This window comes from Macaca nemestrina, chromosome 10 (genome assembly GCF_043159975.1).
Source record: "Macaca nemestrina isolate mMacNem1 chromosome 10, mMacNem.hap1, whole genome shotgun sequence".
In the NCBI taxonomy this organism is placed as follows: Eukaryota; Metazoa; Chordata; class Mammalia; order Primates; family Cercopithecidae; genus Macaca; species Macaca nemestrina.
Genome location: NC_092134.1, coordinates 140,238,824 through 140,258,441, shown reverse-complemented (window position 1 = coordinate 140,258,441; position 19,618 = coordinate 140,238,824). Strand labels below are relative to the sequence as shown.

The window sequence follows — 19,618 nt, the reverse complement described above, 5'->3', positions numbered from 1 at the left end:
TATGCTCGGGGCCACTTGAAGGAGCACAACCACCCACAGAAGTGCAGAAGTCATAGCACTAAATAGACCCGGAACAAGACACTTGCTTACAGCAGGAGAACTGACCCAGGTAGACAAAGTGCAGCGTCACCGACCTCAGCTGGGAGCGCATGTCAGGCAGTGAGAATTTGTGGCTTCTCAGTGCACACATGTGTCCGTCAATGACTGTGAAAGTGCTGGGAGTGGTGATTTGGGGGTTAGAAATTCTAGCAAGTTGGCAAACTTGTAAATACAAAATCTGTGACTTCTGTGATTAATGAGGATTGACTGTACTTGCATCTTCATAGATGACTGTCCTTCCCTCCTGAGACGACAGCATTCATCCATTCAGGAAGGCAGAGCCCACATGACCCAATCACTTCTTTTTTTTTTTTTTTTTTTTTTGAGACGGAGTCTCGCTCTGTCGCCCAGGCTGGAGTGCAGTGGCGCGATATCGGCTCACTGCAAGCTCCGCCTCCCGGGTTCACGCCATTCTCCCGCCTTAGCCTCTGAGTAGCTGGGACTACAGGCGCCCGCCACCACGCCCGGCTAGTTTTTTGTATTTTTAGTAGAGACGGGGTTTCATCATGTTAGCCAGGATGGTCTCGATCTCCTGACCTCGTGATCCACCCGCCTCGGCCTCCCAAAGTGCTGGGATTACAGGCTTGAGCCACCGCGCCCGGCCCCAATCACTTCTTAAAGGCTCCATCTCCCAACATTCTTGGCTCCATCTCCCAACATTCTTGTGTTGGAGATTAAGTTTTGTTTTTTTTTTTTTTTGAGATGGAGTCTCGCTCTGTCTCCCAGGCTGGAGTGCAGTGGCTGGATCTCAGCTCACTGCAAGCTCCGCCTCCCGGGTTTACGCCATTCTCCTGCCTCAGCCTCCCGAGTAGCTGGGACTACAGGCGCCCACTACCTCGCCCGGCTAGTTTTTTATATATTTTTTTAGTAGAGACGGGGTTTCACTGTGTTCGCCAAGATGGTCTCGATCTCCTGACCTCGTGATCCGCCCGTCTCGCCCTCCCAAAGTGCAGGGATTACAGGCGTGAGCCACCGCGCCCGGCCAGGGGATTAAGTTTTTAACCCATGAATTTGAGGGGCACATTTATACCAGAGCAGTGGCCAATGCCTGGCATAGAGTACATGCCCAGCGAACAGTGAGTGAATGAAGGGCACAAGGACTGAAGTACCCGTGCTGAGGTGTTAGGCATTTAGGCATGAGAATCAGCAGGAGAGGTCTTTCTGGCAGGGGAGCCTGTTCCTCTCCTCCCTGGGAACAAACCCTCTCCTGTGCTCATTGACAGGCGTCCAGTTTCAGTCATGGAGGTCGGAATTGTGTGGCAGAAAAGTGCAGGCCTGAGATGTAGTTCTAGTCCCAGTTTTAACGGCTTTTGTGGTCTTAGGCAAGTCACTTCACCTCTCAGGGCCTTAGTCTCCTCACCTCTCAGGGCCTTAGTCTCTTCACCTCTCAGGGCCTTAGTCTCCTCACCTCTCAGGGCCTTAGTCTCCTCACCTCTCAGGGCCTTAGTCTCCTCACCTCTCAGGGCCTTAGTCTCCTCACCTCTCAGGGCCTTAGTCTCTTCACCTCTCAGGGCCTTAGTCTCCTCACTTGTACATTGGAGGCAGTTTTCTTCCCTGCGATTCTTTCCTCACACAAACCCTGGGAACCCTGCCTCTCAGCTGGGACCTTCGCTGGAGGCTGTGGGAACAGTGGGGTCCACGCGACGAAAGCGACCAGGAAGTCTTCATGTCTGCAGAGAGAAACTTCTCTAGCTCCCCTCAGCCTGCCAATCCAGGCTACCCCTCCCTCCTACTCTGCACGTCTAACTTGCATCCCTCATGCTGCAGTCAGATCATCCGCCTTCCTATTGCCAACAGAAGTGTTGGCAAAATAGGCCGGACGTGGTGGCTCACGCCTGTAATCCGGCACTTTGGGAGGCCGAGGTGGCCGGATCACTTGAGGTCAGGAGCTCGAGACCAGTCTGGCCAACATGGTGAAACCCCACCTCTACTAAAAATACAAAAATTAGGCCGGGCGCGCTGGCTCAAGCCTGTAATCCCAGCACTTTGGGAGGCCGAGACGGGCGGATCACGAGGTCAGGAGATCGAGACCATCCTGGCTAACATGGTGAAACCCTGTCTTTACTAAAAAATACAAAAAACTAGCTGGGCGAGGTGGCGGGCGCCTGTAGTCCCAGCTACTCGGGAGGCTGAGGCAGGAGAATGGCGTGAACCCGGGAGGCGGAGCTTGCAGTGAGCTGAGATCCGGCCACTGCACTCCAGCCTGGGCGACAGAGCGAGACTCCGTCTCAAAAAAAAAAAAAAAAAATACAAAAATTAGCTGGGCGTGGTGGTGTACACCTCTAATTCCAGCTGCTCAGGAGGCTGAGGCAAGAGAATCTCTTGAACCTAGGTAGGGAGAGGAGGTTGCAGTGAGCCCGTATCGCTCCACTGTACTCCGGCCTGGGCGACAGAGAAAGACTTTGTCTCAATTAAAAAAAAAAAAAAAGTGTTGGCAAAATAGGTCAAAGAAGCATCATGGCCGGGCACAGTGGCTCACACCTGTAATCCCAGCACTTTGGGAGGGTGAGGTGGGCGGATGATCTGAGGTCAAGAGCAAAACTCCATCTCAAAAAAAAAAAAAAAAACAGCATCGTGCTGGGCAAGAGGCAGCTTGCAGTGGGGAAGGGCTTCAGAGCCGCAGACTGAGCCTTGACTCTTACTGACTTTGGGCTGGGACACAGCACTTCCCCTTGAGGAGCCTCCGCGTCTTCACCTGCCAAATGGGGCAGTGCAGCTACCTCAACGGGATAGGGGCAGGACTGGAGGAAGATGTCATCAAGTGCTTTGCCCAGTGCCTGTAGGCATTCGAAACTGGCACCTCCTAGTGTCAAAGTAGTAAAGCGTGTGTCCCTCAGTGTCCTGGGCACCTCTTTGACACTCAGGCCTCCCACAAGGGCTGGGCTGTCTGTATCCGTCCTGCAGGGTCCCCTGCCCACTGCACAGAGGCTTGCACTGTGTGAGGAGGCAGCACAGCCCACCTGGCACTGCCTACAGGACAGGTTCTTCTTGCCCGCCCAGGTCCCCTGGCCTCCTCTCTTTGTCTCCTAGCTCCTGAGTTTCCAAGCCTAGTTAGCATGGAAGACAGACAACTGATGGGCCAGAGTAGCACTGCACATTCAGGCAATCGGTGTAGCAGCTCAGGGGCCTCTGGGAACTGGGACTCAGGGAAGCCTTCAGGGTGGAGGGGGCCTCTCAAGAGTTTGTTGATGGACTGTTGACAGGAATTAAATTAGTACTGAGGCCCACCCTAAGCAGGGAAGCAGTAGGAATAGATTTGGGGCTCAGGAGATGGTGAGGAGCCTAGGGGTGCTGCAGGGTAGTGAGGATGAGCCTGGAAGAAGGCTGGGGTCTGCTGCTCCTCTTTCCCCTGTCTTATTTTAAGAGATGAAATCTCTTAAAATGAAGAGACTTCTTCATTTCTTGTTTTGAGAGATGAAGCCCGGTGACCCCCAAAGTCAGGATGTTTTCTTCTGAATTCTCGGTCACAGCTCTAGAGGCTGGAGGAGTTGTGAGGGGCTTAGGGATCACAATGGCCACAGAAGGCTCTGAAAGGAGGGCTCTGGGAGCGTGAGATGGACGGGACTGGGGAGAGGATGGGATTGGGGAGAGGATGGGACTGGGGAGAGGGGAGATGGACGGGACTGGGGAGAGGATGGGACTGGGGAGATGGACGGGACTGGGGAGAGGGTGGGACTGGGGAGAGGGGAGATGGACAGGACTGGGGAGATGGACAGGACTGGGGAGAGGGCGGGACTGGGGAGAGGGGAGATGGACGGGACTGGGGAGATGGACGGGACTGGGGAGAGGACGGGACTGGGGAGAGGGGAGATGGACAGGACTGGGGAGATGGACGGGAGAAGGGAGATGGACGGGGCTGGGGAGGGGACGGGACTGGGGAGAGGGGAGATGGACAGGACTGGGGAGATGGACGGGAGAAGGGAGATGGACGGGGCTGGGGAGGGGACGGGGCTGGGGAGGGGACGGGGCTGGGGAGGGGATGGGGCTGGGGAGGGGACGGGGCTGGGGAGGGGACGGGACTGGGGAGATGGACGGGACTGGGGAGAGGACGGGACTGGGGAGAGGGGAGATGGACAGGACTGGGGAGAGGACAGGACTAGGAAGATGGACGGGACTGGGGAGGGGATGGGGCTGGGGAGGGGACGGGGCTGGGGAGAGGACGGGACTAGGGAGATGGACGGGGCTGGGGAGGGGACGGGGCTGGGGAGGGGACGGGGCTGGGGAGGGGATGGGGCTGGGGAGGGGACGGGGCTGGGGAGGGGACGGGACTGGGGAGATGGACGGGACTGGGGAGAGGACGGGACTGGGGAGAGGGGAGATGGACAGGGCTGGGGAGAGGACGGGACTAGGGAGATGGACGGGACTGGGGAGGGGATGGGGCTGGGGAGGGGACGGGGCTGGGGAGAGGACGGGACTAGGGAGATGGACGGGGCTGGGGAGGGGACGGGGCTGGGGAGGGGACGGGGCTGGGGAGAGGACGGGACTAGGGAGATGGACGGGGCTGGGGAGGGGACGGGGCTGGGGAGATGGACGGGACTGGGGAGAGGGCGGGACTGGGGAGATGGGAGATGGACGGGGCTGGGGAGAGGATGTTAGGTTGGCCTGGGGTCTGGTTCTGCCTTTTCTCAGGGCAGGTCTTCGAATCCTGATTCTCTTCCTGTCCTGGAAGTGTTTTTGGAGGAGCTTACTGTTCTGAGTATTAGGGAGATCTTAATAAAAGCCCATACATTCCTGATCCTTCTGGAAATTCCTGAGTAATTAGCACCTGTGGGCCTGAGGGTGGAACAACCTGCTGGTCTGAGGTTGCCCTGGGGGCTACCCTGTAGCTTTTGGGTGGGGCTGAGGCAGAGTAGAGGCTCCTGGGCTGAGCCCTGAGAACCAAGTCTGGGATTATTTTTACTCCTCTGTTCACAGCGCATGGCCCAGCTCCATGATGCCATCTGTCCCCCGCCTCCGGCTCTCCCCTGGCAGGCCCTTCTGGGTCACTGTGGAGCACTTGGGGAAGGAGGAGGAGGCTGGTGCTGGCTTATCCCATTCCATGAGCCTCAGGGCAGGGCGCTGCGTGGGAGGTTTGGCGGGAGGCAGCTGCCAGCCCCGGGACGTGGGCCGGGGGCAGATAGGAGAAGCTCACCAGTGATGGCTGTGAACCTGGAGCACCAGGGACGCGTGGGGCTGGGAGCAACTCCATTTCGGTAACAAATCCTGTGGCCCAGGGCCTTGGATGACCTGCTGCCCTGCTTTTCCTGGGACAGACCCAATCCTGGGGACATGGAGTGCAGGTCCTCAGAAAACCCCACTCGTGGAGCAGGGTCTGGCATTAGGAGTCTTTGGTTCTCCCCACGTGTGTGTTTTGCTGGGCTGCCCTAGGCCCAACTTCTGCAGGCACTGATGGTACCCGCTTCACCAGGCCAGTCCAGCTCAGCTTGGGTGAAGGAAGGGGAATTCTGAGAAGGAGCAGGGCCCAGAGACCATAGGAGGGATCAGGTGGGGTGAGGGAGGTGGCAGCCCTTCTTTCCATCTCCTGACATCCTGGCCTCCACCGCTCGCTCCACCTGACTCAGGGCATCCATCTGTACTTAGTGTCAGGTCCAGAAGAAAATCTAGGCTACAACCAGGACTTAAGAGGCCTCAGATATTAAAATGATTAATTAATTAAGTATTAATATTAGGCATTAGGGCTTGAGACTTTCCACTTGGCATTGTTTATGGCTCAATAATAATGAAGACAGTAAGAAATAGCTTTTTTTTTTTTTTTTTTTTTTTTTGAGACGGAGTCTCGCTCTGTCACCCAGGCTGGAGTGCAGTGGCGCGATCTCGGCTCACTGCAAGCTCCGCCTCCCGGGTTTACGCCATTCTCCTGCCTCAGCTTCCCGAGTAGCTGGGACTACAGGCGCCCGCTACCACGCCCAGCTGATTTTTTGTATTTTTAGTAGACACGGGGTTTCACCGTGTTAGCCGGGATGGTCTCCATCTCCTGACCTTGTGATCCGCCCATCTTGGCCTCCCAAAGTGCTGGGATTACAGGCGTGAGCCACTGCGCCTGGCCAGAAATAGCTCTTATGAGCACTGACTGTGTCAGGTCCTACACTAGATGACATCTCACTATGTCGTCTCTCCTTCGGGACAGCCCTCCAGGATGGATCATTTCCCCAGCCTTCTGAGCAGAGCCACACGTGAAAGTGTGCAACGTACTTTTAGAGGCCACTGGAGACTTCCGGGATCTGGGGAGGGAGTGTGAACCACAGATACGCTAGCACAGAAAGGACCCTGGATCCCAGTGAGGGCATCCTCCTTGTTTTACAGATGAGCAAAATGAGGCCCAGAGAAATGAGGTGGTTTGTCTGTGGTTGTGCAGTTAGTGGTAGAACTGGAACCAAAGCCAGGCTCTTGCTTCCCATACATCACACTTCCATTCTACAAGCCTCCAAAATAAGCCGAAAAGGGATTTATGCACGATTCAAGCTCTTTCTGGTATGCCAAAATCCAGACGTTTCCTGAGGTTTCTTTTGTTTCCCAAAACTAAGCACAGAGCAATCTGTTCTCCCCACAGAGAAATCATTATTCCACAATAACACTTAACAAATATCCCTTCGTTTGTTCGTTCTGTGTTCATCAGCGCTGCAGTGTGCCGAGGACTACAGAGGAAGACAGCTGTCCCTGTCCCCATGGTGTGTAAAGGATGGTGGAGACCGGTGCTTACTGGGAGATGGGGGCTGGCTGTGGAAAGGCAGGAGTCTGCTAAGGTTGGAGTCATCTTCCCAGAGGAAGTGACATGTGGCTGGACCTTAAGGCTGAGCAAGAGTTGGTCAGGTGAACAAGGAAAGGGAAGTTTCAGGTGGCACTTCCACCAGGAGTGGAGAAAGCCTAGCATGTTGGGGGGTGATTTGGTGGGTGCAAAGAAGGAAGTACAGAGGGTGGTGCCTGTGGGCGGAAGGTATGGCCGGAGAACAGGGATCAGCAGATGCAAGCGCTAGAAAATCCCATCATGGAGTGTGTGGCGTTATCTTAAGAGCAAAGAAAAGGCATTGAAAATTTTTAGGTAATGGCATCGTGTGATCAGGTTTGCATTTTAGAAAAATCACTCTGGCTGGAGTGAAGAGATTATGGAGCCTGAATGGGGTTGCCAGAGTCATCCAGATGTGCGTTGGTGGAAGCTTGGATTAGGGCTGTGAGATAGAGTAGATTTAGGAGACATTTAGGTGACAGAAAGACAGGATGTGGTCATTAATTAGATGTGGGAGCTGTTAATAAGAGGGAAAAGTCAAAACATAGTCACGTGCCGCTTACGAAGGGGATGCCTTCTGAGAAATGTGTCTCTTGACGATTTCATCCTTGTGCAAACATAATAGAGCATCGTTACACAAACCTAGATGGTATAGCCTACGACACACCCAGGCTGTATGGTACAAGCTATTGCTCCTGGGCTAGAAATCTGTACGGCATGTGACTATACTCAGTTCTATAGGCAACTATAACACAATGGTAACTGTGTTAGTATTTGTATATCTCAACATACCCAAACATAGAAAAGGTACAGTGAAAGTAAAATATGTTATCTTTCATAACAGAGTCTTGCTCTGTCGCCCAGGCTGGAGTGCAGTGGCGTGATCTTGGCTCACTGCAAGCTCCGCCTCCTGGGTTCACGCCATTCTCCTGCTTCAGCCTCCTGAGTAGCTGAGACTACAGGCGTTCGCCACCACGCCCGGCTAATTTTTTTGTATTTTTAGTAGAGACGGGGTTTCACCATATTAGCCAGGATGGTCTCGATCTCCTGACCTCGTGATCCGCCTGCCTCTGCCTCCCAAAGTGCTGGGATTACAGGCGTGAGGTGTTTGCGTTTTAAGCTAAGTGTTACTATAAAAGAATCAAAAAATTAAGAAGTTTAAAAAGTAAAAAAGATATAGAAAGCCAAGGTTCATATATTCTTGAAGAAAAAACATTTTAAATACATTTAGTGTAGCCTAAGTATCTATTTTTATTTTTTTTTTATTTTTATTTATTATTATTTTTTTGAGACGGAGTCTCGCTCTGTCACCCAGGCTGGAGTGCGGTGGCCGGATCTCAGCTCACTGCAAGCTCCGCCTCCCGGGTTCACGCCATTCTCCTGCCTCAGCCTCCCGAGTAGCTGGGACTATAGGCGCCCGCCACCTCGCCCGGCTAGTTTTTTGTATTTTTTAGTAGAGACGGGGTTTCACCGTGTTAGCCAGGATGGTCTCGATCTCCTGACCTCGTGATCCGCCCGTCTCGGCCTCCCAAAGTGCTGGGATTACAGGCGTGAGCCACCGCGCCCGGCCTAAGTATCTATTTTTATAAAGGCTACAGTAATGTCCTAGTGTACAATAGTATACAGTAAAACCTACAGTAGTGCACATTCACTCATCGCTCACTCATTGACTCACCCAGAGCAGCTTCCAGTCCTGCAAGCTCCATTCACTGTGTACCTATATGGGGTAAAACGCGGCTAATTTTTGTATTTTTAGTAGACACGGGGTTTCAGCGTATTGGCCAGGCTGGTCTCAGGCTGACCTCGTGATCCACCTGCCTTGGCTGTTTTTTTACTTTTTAACTTTGTTGTTAAAAACAGAGACATACCAACCAGGCACAGTGGCTCACGCCTGTAATCCCAGCACTTTGGGAGGCTGAGGCGGGTGGATCACGAGGTCAGGAGTTCAAGACCAGTCTGGCCAACATGGCGAAACCCTGTCTCTACTAAAAAAAACACAAAAAATTAGCCAGGCATGGCGGCAGTTGCCTGTAATCCCAGCTACTCAGGCGGCTGAGGCAGAGAATTGTTTGAACCTGGGAGGCAGAGGTTGCAGTGAGTTGGGATCGCATCATTGCATTCCAGCCTGGGCAACAAGAGCAAAACTCCATCTCAAAAAAATAAAAAATAATAATAAAAACAGAGACAAACGTGCACATTAGGCCTGCACAGCGTCAGGATTGTCAGTATCACTGCCTTCCACTTGCACGTTCTGCCCCACTAGGAACCCTTTAGGGGCAGTAACTCCCTTTAGGGGCATGGAGATATCATCTCCTAGGGTAACAGTATCTTTTTCTGGAATGCCTCCCGAAGGGCCTACCTAAGGCTGTTTTACAGTCATTTTTTTTTCATAAGTAGAAGGAGTACACTCTAAAATGATGATAAAGGCCAGGCACGGTGGCTCATGCCTGCAATCCCAGCCCTTTGGGAGGCCGAGGCGGGCAGATCACCAGAGGTCAGTAGTTCAAGATCAGCCTGGCCAACATAGTGAAACCCTGCCTCTACTAAAAATACAAAAAAATTCACTGGGCATGGTGGTGCATGCCTGTAATCCCAGCTACTTGGGAGGCCGAGTCACGAGAATCGCTTGAACTCAGGAAGCAGAAGCTGCAGTGAGCTGATACTGCACCACTTGCTGCACTCCAGCCTGGGTGACAGTTAGACTCTGTCTCAAAAAATAAAAAAAAATAGAGAAAACAGATATAATAGAAAAAAGATGATAAAAAGTATAGTAAATATATAAACCAGTAACGTAGTCATTTATTAAGGATTGTGTACTGTACATAATTGTGTATGCTAGACTTGTGTGCTACAACAGGCAGCACAGTAGGTTTGTGTACACCAGTGCCACCAGACACACGTGAGGAATGTGTGGCTCTGCGACGGTAGGATGGCTCTGACATCACTAAGCAATAGGAATTTTTCAGCTCCGCTGTCATCTTATGGGACCCCCTTTGAATGAACGTTTGGGGCTGACCGAAATTTTGGTATGCAGTGCACGGCTGCATTCCTAGCTTTCTGGTCTCTGTGTGGATAGTGGTTCATTTCCTGAGAGAGAGCCGAGGAGGAGGAACAGGACTGGGGGGCAAGCTGAACACTTGGTTTTGGGCATGTTGAGTTTGAGGAGCTCTGGAAATTGATTAGAGATGCCTGGTAGGCAGTTGCTGTGAGGACCTTCACCTCAGGAAAGATACACAGATTTGGGGATTAAACCAATAGAGTGGGAATGCAAGCCTTGGGTGGGGATCCCCGCAGGAGTCCGTTAAGGGTTTAAAAAGAAGAGGTCAGGTCAGAACCCAGGGACAAATCTATGGAATGAATCTGGTGAAGTATGGAGCCCAGGGAATATGGAGAAAGGGAGCCTGGAGCCGACTCGGAAGACTGCAGACTGCTCCTGCTTCTTCCATGCGTTTTCAGAATCAGCTTGTTAAGCTTTGTGGACAACTGTGTGGAATTTTTTAAAATCACAATTTCAGGGCCGGGTGCGGTGGCTCACACCTGTAATCCCAGCACTTTGGGAGGCTGAGGAGGAGGATCACTTGAGGTCAGGAGTTCCAGACCAGCCTGGCCAACATGATGAAATCCTGTCTCTACTAAAAATATAAAAATTAGACAGGTGTGGTGGTGGCACGTGCCTGTAATCCCAGCTACTTGGGAAGCTGAGACAGGAGAATCACTCGAGCCTGGGAGATGGAGATTGCAATGAGCTGAGATCACGCCACTGCACTCCAGCCTGGGTGACAGAGCAAGGCTCCATCTCAAAAAAATAAAAATAAAATAAAAAAATCACAATTTATTGAATTTATGATTTATTTGGAGAGATTCAACATCTTTATAATATTGTTGTCCCTTTCATGAACACACAGTTTCTCTCCATTTATTTAAGTATTGTGACACTGTGAAATGTATACTGGGGGCCTGGCGTGGTGGTTCAGGTCTGTAATCCCAGCACTTTGGGAGGCTGAGGTGGGTGGATCACCTGAAGTTGGGAGTTCGAGACCAGCCTGGCCAACATGGCGAAACCCTGTTTCTACTAAAAATACAAAAATTAGCCGAGCGAGGTGGCAGGTCCCTGTAATCCCAGCTACTCTGGAGGCCGAGGCAGGAGAATCGCTTGAACCTGGGAGGCAGAGGTTGCAGTGAGCCCATATTGCACCACTGCACTCCAGCCTGGGCCAAAAAAAAGCTCAAACAAACAAAAAAAAGATATATTGGGACTTCATTCAGTTTCATGCGATACAACGCCTAAAATCCTTGCAATCTTCAAAATGATGTGTCTTTTTGTATGCTAATGAGTCGACTTAGGGCTTGCAGCCCCTAGGTAGCTTCAGGATGGGACCAGACTCCAGGAAGACCAAAGGTAGGATTAGAGGGGTGGAACTTTCAGCCACACCCTCCAACCTCAGGGAGCTGAGAGGGTCTGAAGGTCAAGTTGATCACCAATGGCCAATGGTTTAATCAATCATGCCTATGTAATGAAGCCACCATGGACACCTAGAAGGACTGGGTTTGAGGAGCTTCCAGAAAGCCAAACACGTGGAGGGACCTGAAGGGTGGCTTACCCAGGAAAGAACATGGAAGCTTCTCCAACCTTCCCACGTGTCTTGCCCTGTGTGTCTCTTATCCTTTGTGAGATCCTTTATAATAAACTGGTAAAGGTAGGGGGTGTTTCTCTGAGTTCTGTGAGTTACCCTGGCAGGTTAATTGATCCTAAGAAGAGGACTGTAGGAACCTCATCTATAGCTGGTGGGTCAGAAGCACAGGTAGAACAACCCAGGGCATGGGATTGGCATCAGAAGTGGGAGGCAGTCCCACGGAACCGAGCCCCCACCCTGTGGGATCTCCTGGCTTCAAGCAATCCTCCTGCCTCTTGGCCTCCCAAAGTGCTGAGATTATAGGTCTGAGCCACCATGCCCAGCCCTGTTTTTCTCAGTGAGGCTTTTTGATTGGTAAATTATCTATTTTTGTCTAAAAATGCCTCTGTTTAATCTTCACTCTTGAATGATTTTTTGTTTGGGTTTTAAATTCCAGATTAACAGATATTTTCTTTTAATAGTATGGTGATGTTATATTGAGTCTTCTAGTGTTACTGTTACGAAGTTTGCTATCGGTTTGTTGTTGATGTTTTTGAGACAGAATCTCCCTCTGTCACCCAGGCTGGAGTGCAGTGGCGCAATGTGGGCTCACTGCAACCTCTACCTCCTGGGTTCCAGCGATTCTCATGCCTCAGCCTCCCAAGTAGCTGGGATTACAGGCGCCCACCACCACACCCAGCTAGTTTTTGTATTTTTAGCAGAGACAGGGGTCTCACTATGTTGCCCAGGCTGGTCTCAAACTCCTGACCTCAAGCGATCCACCTGCCTTGGCCTCCCAAAGTGCTGGGATTAAAGGCATGACCCACCACACCAGGCCAAGAAGTTCAATATCAGTTTAATAGTCCTTCCTTTCTAGATAATCTGCCCTTTTTCATTCTCCCTGCTTTAAAGATCTCTGTTTTGGGTATTCTGCAGTGTCCCTATGTTATGTGTTCCTTTTATTTGAATTTATCCTGGTTAGGATTGAGCATGGTTCCTGAATTATTGGAGTCATCTCTTCTATTCATCTGGAAAATTGCCTGCTATTATCTCTTCCAATGTTGCTCTACTTTATTTATTTTCTATGTTCTCTTTTTCTGGAATTCTGATGTTGAATTGCCTTATTCTGTTCTGCTTGCTCTTTACTGTCATTTAAAAAATACATCTGGGTAATTTCCTCAGCTCTGTCTTCCGGATTGTTACTTCTTTTTTTTTTTTTTTTGAGACGTGGTCTCGCTCTGTCGCCCAGGCTGGAGTGCAGTGGCCGGATCTCAGCTCACTGCAACCTCCGCCTCCCGGGTTCACGCCATTCTCCTGCCTCAGCCTCCTGAGTAGCTGGGACTACAGGCGCCCGCCACCTCGCCCGGCTAGTTTTTTGTAATTTTTAGTAGAGACGAGGTTTCACCGTGTTAGCCAGGATGGTCTTGATCTCCTGACCTCGTGATCCACCCGTCTCGGCCTCCCAAAGTGCTGGGATTACAGGCTTGAGCCACCGCGCCCGGCCCAGATTGTTACTTCTTTATCTAGCTGTATCTAACTTGTTAATCCCAACCATTGAGTTTTTAATTTCAGTGACTAAAATATTTATTTTTAAATGTTTGATGTAGTTCTTTTTCCAGCCTACTTTGTATTTTTGATAATACCTTGTTCTTTCCCATATTTACAATTCCTTATTTAGGTCAATAATCATTTAAACATAATCTCCTCAGAGATTTTCCACCTGGGACCACTGTTTATTTTTAAGAATTGACTGGAGGTTACTAAGCGATATCAAATTCAAATTTCAAATCCATTAAAGGGTAGGCCCTTGGTTACAAATTTTTTTTTATAAGAATTCTTGGCTGGGCGCGGTGGCTTAAGCCTGTAATCCCAGCACTTTGGGAGACCGAGACGGGTGGATCACGAGGTCAGGAGATCAAGACCATCCTGGCTAACACGGTGAAACCCCATCTCTACTAAAAAATACAAAAAACTAGCCGGGCGAGGTGGCGGGCGCCTGTAGTCCCAGCTACTCAGGAGGCTGAGGCAGGAGAATGGCGTGAACCCGGGAGGCGGAGGTTGCAGTGAGCTGAGATCCGGCCACTGCACTCCAGCCTGGGCGACGGAGCGAGACTCCGTCTCAAAAAAAAAAAAAAAAAAAAAAAAGAATTCTTTTTTATATCTAGAATTTAGGCTAAGACAGAGAATCTTTTTTTGTTTGTTTGTTTTTGGTTTTGTTTTTGTTTTTGAGATGGAGTCTCTGCCTACGCTGGAGTGCAGTGGCGCGATTTCAGCTCACTGCAGCCTCTGCCTCCCAGGTTCAAGTCATTCTCTTGCTTCAGCCTCCCGAGTGGCTGGGATTATAGGCATGTGCCACCATGCCAAGCTAATTTTTGTATATTTAGTAGAGATGAGGTTTGCCATGTTGGCCAGCCTGGTCTTGAACTGCTGACCTCAAATGATCCTCCCACCTCAGCCTCCCAAAGTACTGGGATTATAGACATGAGCTGCTTCGCCTGGCCCAGAGAATGCCTGGCCCAGAGAATCTTCACTGTCATATTTTGTCAGTGTTCTACTGGTTCTCTGAGGATGTAGGTATAGTTCCCAGTTTCAGCTTCTCTGCATCTCTCCGGTCTAAGGTCTCATCTCTGAGCAGCCATTATAACCCAGTTGTGGCCAGGCATGGTGGCTGCCTCCATGGGAGGCCAAGGAGGGAGAGTTGCTTGAGGCTGGAAGTTCAAGACCAGCCTAGGCAACATAGTGAGACCTCTACAGTAAATACATAATCTCTACAATAAATAAATAATTAGCCAGGCATGGTGGTGTGTGACTAGAGTCCCAGCTACTCAGGAGGTTGAGGCAGGAGGATCTCTTGAACCCATGAGTTCAGTGCTGTACTAAGCTATGATCTTGCCAGTGTGCTTCAGTCTGGGCGACAGAGCAAGACTCTGTCTCTAAAAAATAAAAAAAAATGTAAAAATTTAAAGTGATGAAAAATAAAAAACCAGCTTCCTCATTACTAAGGGAGCTTTGCTCAATTGTTTATAAATTTATTTATAAAATGAGAGTTTTAAAATCATCTTATCTACTATATTGCCAGAAATTAAAGTTGACAACTCTTTCAAGTAGTTTGTTTTGGGCCGGGCATGATGGCTCACGCCTGTAATTTCAGCACTTTGGGAGGCCGAGGTGGATGGATCACCTGAGGTCAGGAATTTGAGACCAGCCTGGCCAACGTGGCGAAACCCCGTCTCTACTAAAAATACAAAAATCAGCTGGGTGTGGTGATGTGTGCCTGTAATCCCAGCTACTCCGTAGGCTGAGGTGGGAGAATCGCTTGAACTTGGGAGACGGAGGTTACAGTGAGCCGAGATTGCACCGCTGCCCACCAGCCTGAGTGAGAGAGGAAGACTCCGTCCCCACCCCCACACACAAAAAAAGACATTTGTTTTGTAAGTATGGAAAAATGTTTTCATGTTTAGAATAGAGTCAAGACCAGAATTTCTGGTAAGAGAATAAGATAGTTTATTATTGATCAAGCGACTCTGCCCCCAGACAAACTCTAATGAAAACTGACTTAAACAGCCACAGAGACCACAGACAATACTTGTTACACTAAAAAGACCAGTGACTCTGAAGGACTGAGAACAAGACCTTGGCCTGCACCTTGGTCTCACTGCGCGACCTTGGGCGCGTCCTTAGGCCTTTGGGCCTCAGTGCCCTTTTCAGCAAGCTGAAGGAGCTGGCTTAGGTTTCCTTGTGGGGAGGGGGTTCCTGCTTTTTTTTTTTTGCGATGGAGTCTCGCTCTGCTGCCCAGGCTGGAGTGCGGTGGCACCATCTTGGCTCACTGCAACCTCTGCCTCCCGGGTTCAAGTGATTCTCTGGCCTCAGCCTCCTGAGTAGCTGGGATTACAGGCACCTGCCACCATGCCCGGCTCATTTTCTTATTTTTAGTAGAGATGGGGTTTCGCCGTGTTGGCCAGGGTGGTCTTGAACTCCTGACCTCAGGGGATCCACCTGCCTTGGCCTCCCAAAGTGCTGTGATTATAGGTGTAAGCCACTGTGCCCGGCCGGTTCCTGCTTTAAGTATCAGTGGCTCTACCCTCTTTCCCACTACATGTCTGCGCCAGCTGCTTTGCCAAGCTCCTTTTGACCTCTCCTCCTGGGATGTGCCTCCCACACTTAGCCCCTCCCTTCCCTCGACCCTCACCCCCACCCTCACAGTGCCTCTCTGTGAAGGACATTGTCCTTCTCACAGGCCGTGGGTGGGAGATGAGGGGTTTGAGGGTATGGAGGGGAGTGATAAGGAACGCTCTGGGAGGTCTCACTTTAGAGGGTCCGAGGTGGAAGTGGTGAACTCGGGGGTTTAGACCCCCAGCCTGGGTTTGGGCTGCTGGACTGCATTACTCTTCAAGGCTGGTCAGGGAGAAGGGACGGGCAATGTGTGTGGTGGGGTGAGGTCCTCCTTTACAAGTGGACTCAGTGGCTGGGTTGGGGAGAAGTTGGGGGCTCTGGGAGGGCTGTGGGAGGTACGTGGTTCCCACCTGGTACTCATAACCCAAAAACTTCCTTAAGATGACTAGTACATCCTGCTCTTTCATAAACCCCTGAGAACTGTGTCTGGAAGCTTACAGCTTGGATGGTTGGAGCCGAGAGGTCACTGGATTTGTTTCATGTTAGGGGAAGGCAGGGTTGTGGCCATGAGCCCCCAGAGGCACCAGAAAGTCAATCCTGCCATTGCACCAGTGTGTGAGGAGCTGCCCAGACTGTTTCTTTTAGAGAGAGCCTGAGTCGGGAAGGGAACAGGAGAACAGTGACCTATATTATATTGTATATGCATTTTTAAAAATTTTTCATTGTGGTAAAAAAGACCACAAAGTTTACCATCCTAACCCTTTTTAAGTATCCAGGTTGGTAGTGTTAAGTATATTCACGTTGCTGTGCGGCAGATCTCCAGAAACTTCTTCATCGTGCAAAACCGAAACTCTACCCCTCAAGTCACAAGTCTCTGTTTCTTTCTCCCACCAGCCCCTGGTAACCACCATTCTACTCTGTTTCTATTAGTTTGACCACTTAAAAACATTTTTTTTTTTAAACATTTTTAGTAAAGATGAAGTCTTGCTGACTCCTGGACTCAAATGATCTTCCTGCCTCAGCCTCCCTAAGTGCTGGGAGCCACTGCACCCTGCCAACTACTTTATTTTTATTGTATTGTATTTATTTATTTTGAGACTGCCTTGCTCTGTCACCCAGGCTAGAGTGCAGTGGCGCAATCATGGCTCACTGCAGCCTTGACTTCCCAGGCTCAAGTGATTCTCCCCCCTCACCCTCCGGAGTAGCTGGGACTGTAGGTGTGAGCCAGCACACCTGGGTAATTTTTTTTTAATTAATTTTTTGTAGAGATGGGGTCCCCCTATATTGACTAGACTGGTCTGAAACTCCTGGGCTCAAGGGATCCTCACGCCTCAGCCTCCCAAAGTGCTGGGATTGTAGGCATGAGCCACTGTGCCTGGCCTAATGTGGCTGCTTTAGATACCTCGTCAGTGGAACCATGTCGTGTTTGGGTTGTTTTGTAACTGGCGTATTTCACTCAGCGTAATGTCCTAATCAGGAGACTCTGCCCCCAGACAGAGTGCTGTGCTGCAGCACGTGTCCAGGTTGCCTTCCTTTTTAAAGCTTGTGTGTTGCTGTAAGTATAGACCCATTTTGTTCATCCATTCATCCATTGATGGACATGTGGGTTGTTTCTACCTTTTGGCTCTTGTGAATAATGCCACCATGAACGTGAGTGTGCACATATCTCTTTGAGACCCTGCTTTCCCTGTTTTTGGGTATATACCCAGATGTTGGGTCATATGGTCTCGCTCTGTCGCCCAGGCTGGAGTGTCATGGCGGGATCTCGGCTCACTGCAACCTCTGCTTCCCGGATTCAAGCGATTCTCCTGCCTCAGCCTCCCGAGTAGCTGAGATTACAGGTGCCTGCCACCACACCTGGCTAATTTTTGTATTTTTAGTAGAAATGGGGTTTCACCGTGTTGGCCAGGCTGGTCTTGAGCTCCTGACCTCAAGTGATCCACCTGTCCCAGCCTCTCAGAGTGCTGGGATTACAGGTGTGACCCCCAGCGCCCGGCCTGCACAATTTTGCATTCCCACCAATAGTCCCCAGTATTTTGCATGCTTTTTGCCCAGTGTTGATTTAATGTCAGTGCATCCCTGGCACTGCGTCCTTGTCTCCTGCTTCTCAGCCCTTGCCTGGGTTCCTAGAACCTTGATGTCAGGGAGTGCCTAGGTCATTGTGCTCATTCGACAGATGGGAAGACGAGCTCTCCAGAGGAGAAATGACCTGTTCAAGACCCCAGGCTTGATTCTCACAGACCTGTCACTTGATGCTTTGCTTCCTGAGCAACTGATTTGGGCTCTGGCACTCCCTGGAGTGCCCTCATCCTATGACCCACACAGTTCGTCCGCTTCTCACCGGGGCTGCGGTTCCTGTCCCCACAGGTCCAACGGGCGCTCCTCCAAGCGGAGCCTTGGAGGGCAAGGCCGGCACCATTACCTCCAACGAGTGGAGCTCTCCCAACTCCCCTGAGGGGAGCAACGTCTCTGGGGGCAGTCAGGCGCTGGACAAGCCCATCGACAATGATGCAGAGGGCGTGTGGAGCCCGGACATTGAGCAGAGTTTCCAGGAGGCCCTGGCCATCTACCCGCCCTGTGGCCGGCGTAAAATTATCCTGTCGGACGAGGGCAAGATGTACGGTAAGGAGCCCATCAGGTTCGGCCCCGTACCTGAGGCTGAGGCAAGGGGCCCACCCAGAAACCTTGGGGTTCCTGCCAGGCCGTGGAGGGGGATGGCCACTTGGGACTTCGTCATGTGAACACTGCTTTCTTCCTTCCTGGGCTCCCAGGGATGGGGGCCCTGAGGAGAAGCCTGTGAGGGGGTGTGGAGGGTGGGGCCCCTGGCGGTGAGCAGCTGTGGGAGTGGGAATCTTGGAGAGTTTGGAAAGGGCGAGTCTGGGTGGGGTAGAACGTCCCCCCAGAGCAGACGGGGAGCACCCCACAAGCTGTACCCCAGCAGGTGCCTGAGCACCAGGCTGCCCACTTTGACTGAAGGATGCTCAGTCATCCCCTCTTTCCCTCATTCACTTACTCATTCGTGCAGCAGACACATGCCGGGCCTTCTGTGTGCCTGGTGTGGGTTGGGCAGGTCTAGTCCCAGCCCATCATCTGGGGTGCAGGAAATGTGAACTCACAGATAACTGGCTCTGCAACGCAGCCTGGAGAGCTCCTAGGAGAGGCAGAGTGCTGGAGACCACTCCCCTAGGAAAGGCCCCCCAGCGCGGCAGAGGGTCACTAGAAATGGCTTGATCTTCGTGAGTGACTGGGGTTGCAGAACACAACAGAAACTGTTCAGCACCACGTGGGAAGGACCGAGCAGGTGGCATGGGGCCACAATGACTTTTGGATGGAAGAGGGGGCATCTGGAAAAATGAAGCAGGGGCCAGGCATGGTGGCTCACTCAAGCCTGTGATTCTAGCACTTTGGGAGGCCAAGGTGGGAGGATCACTTGAGGCCAGCAGTTTGAAACCAGCCTGGGCAACAAAGCGAGACACGACCTCTAGTAAAAATTTTTTAAAAATTAGCCGGGTGTGGTGGTGCTAGCCTGTAGTCCCAGCTACTGGGGAGGCTGAGGCAGAAAGATCGCTTAAGGCCAAGATGTCAAGGCTGCAGTGTGCCGTGATTGCACTGTTGCACTCCTGCCTGGGTGCCAGAGTGAGACCCTATCTCAAAAAAAAAAAAAAAGAAAGAAAACTGAAGCCAGAATGAAAACTGAATGGCTGTTGGAAGGCCCAGATCAGGCTTCTGTTCCCACTGGAAAGTCCTCTGGGAACCCTAGCTCAAAACAGTGGTCTTGGGGCAGGATGGAGAGCCCTGAGTGGGTCTCTAAATGGCTGAAGTCAGTGACAACGAGGCCTCTGCCTAGCTTCCAACAGGATAGCCCCAGACCAGCTGCCCACTCTCACGGGTTTCCATTCATTTCTCCTCCGCACCCAACACTGGTGCCACCCCCACCACTGTTGCTTTGCTCACCTTCCCCAGAGTCTCCCTTACTTCTGGGTCGGCCCTCCAGACCGTCCCTGCTCTGACCACTTCTTGCTCTGATGGTTGCTTATTTTTTCTTTTTCTTTTTTTTTTTGAGATGGAC

At 51.2% G+C, this 19,618-nt stretch overlaps 1 protein-coding gene across 2 annotated transcripts in view; it reads left to right on the top strand.

Moving 5' to 3' along the window:
• LOC105484130 (TEA domain transcription factor 4) overlaps window positions 1-19,618 on the top strand; it is a 92,669-nt gene that overhangs the window by 20,180 nt on the left and 52,871 nt on the right. For both annotated transcript variants that reach the window (XM_071072367.1, XM_071072366.1), the window contains exon 3: window positions 17,917-18,171. In XM_071072367.1, coding sequence (XP_070928468.1) covers window positions 18,165-18,171 — 7 coding nt within the window. In that variant the 5' untranslated portion in view covers window positions 17,917-18,164. The remainder of the gene's footprint in view (window positions 1-17,916; window positions 18,172-19,618) is intronic.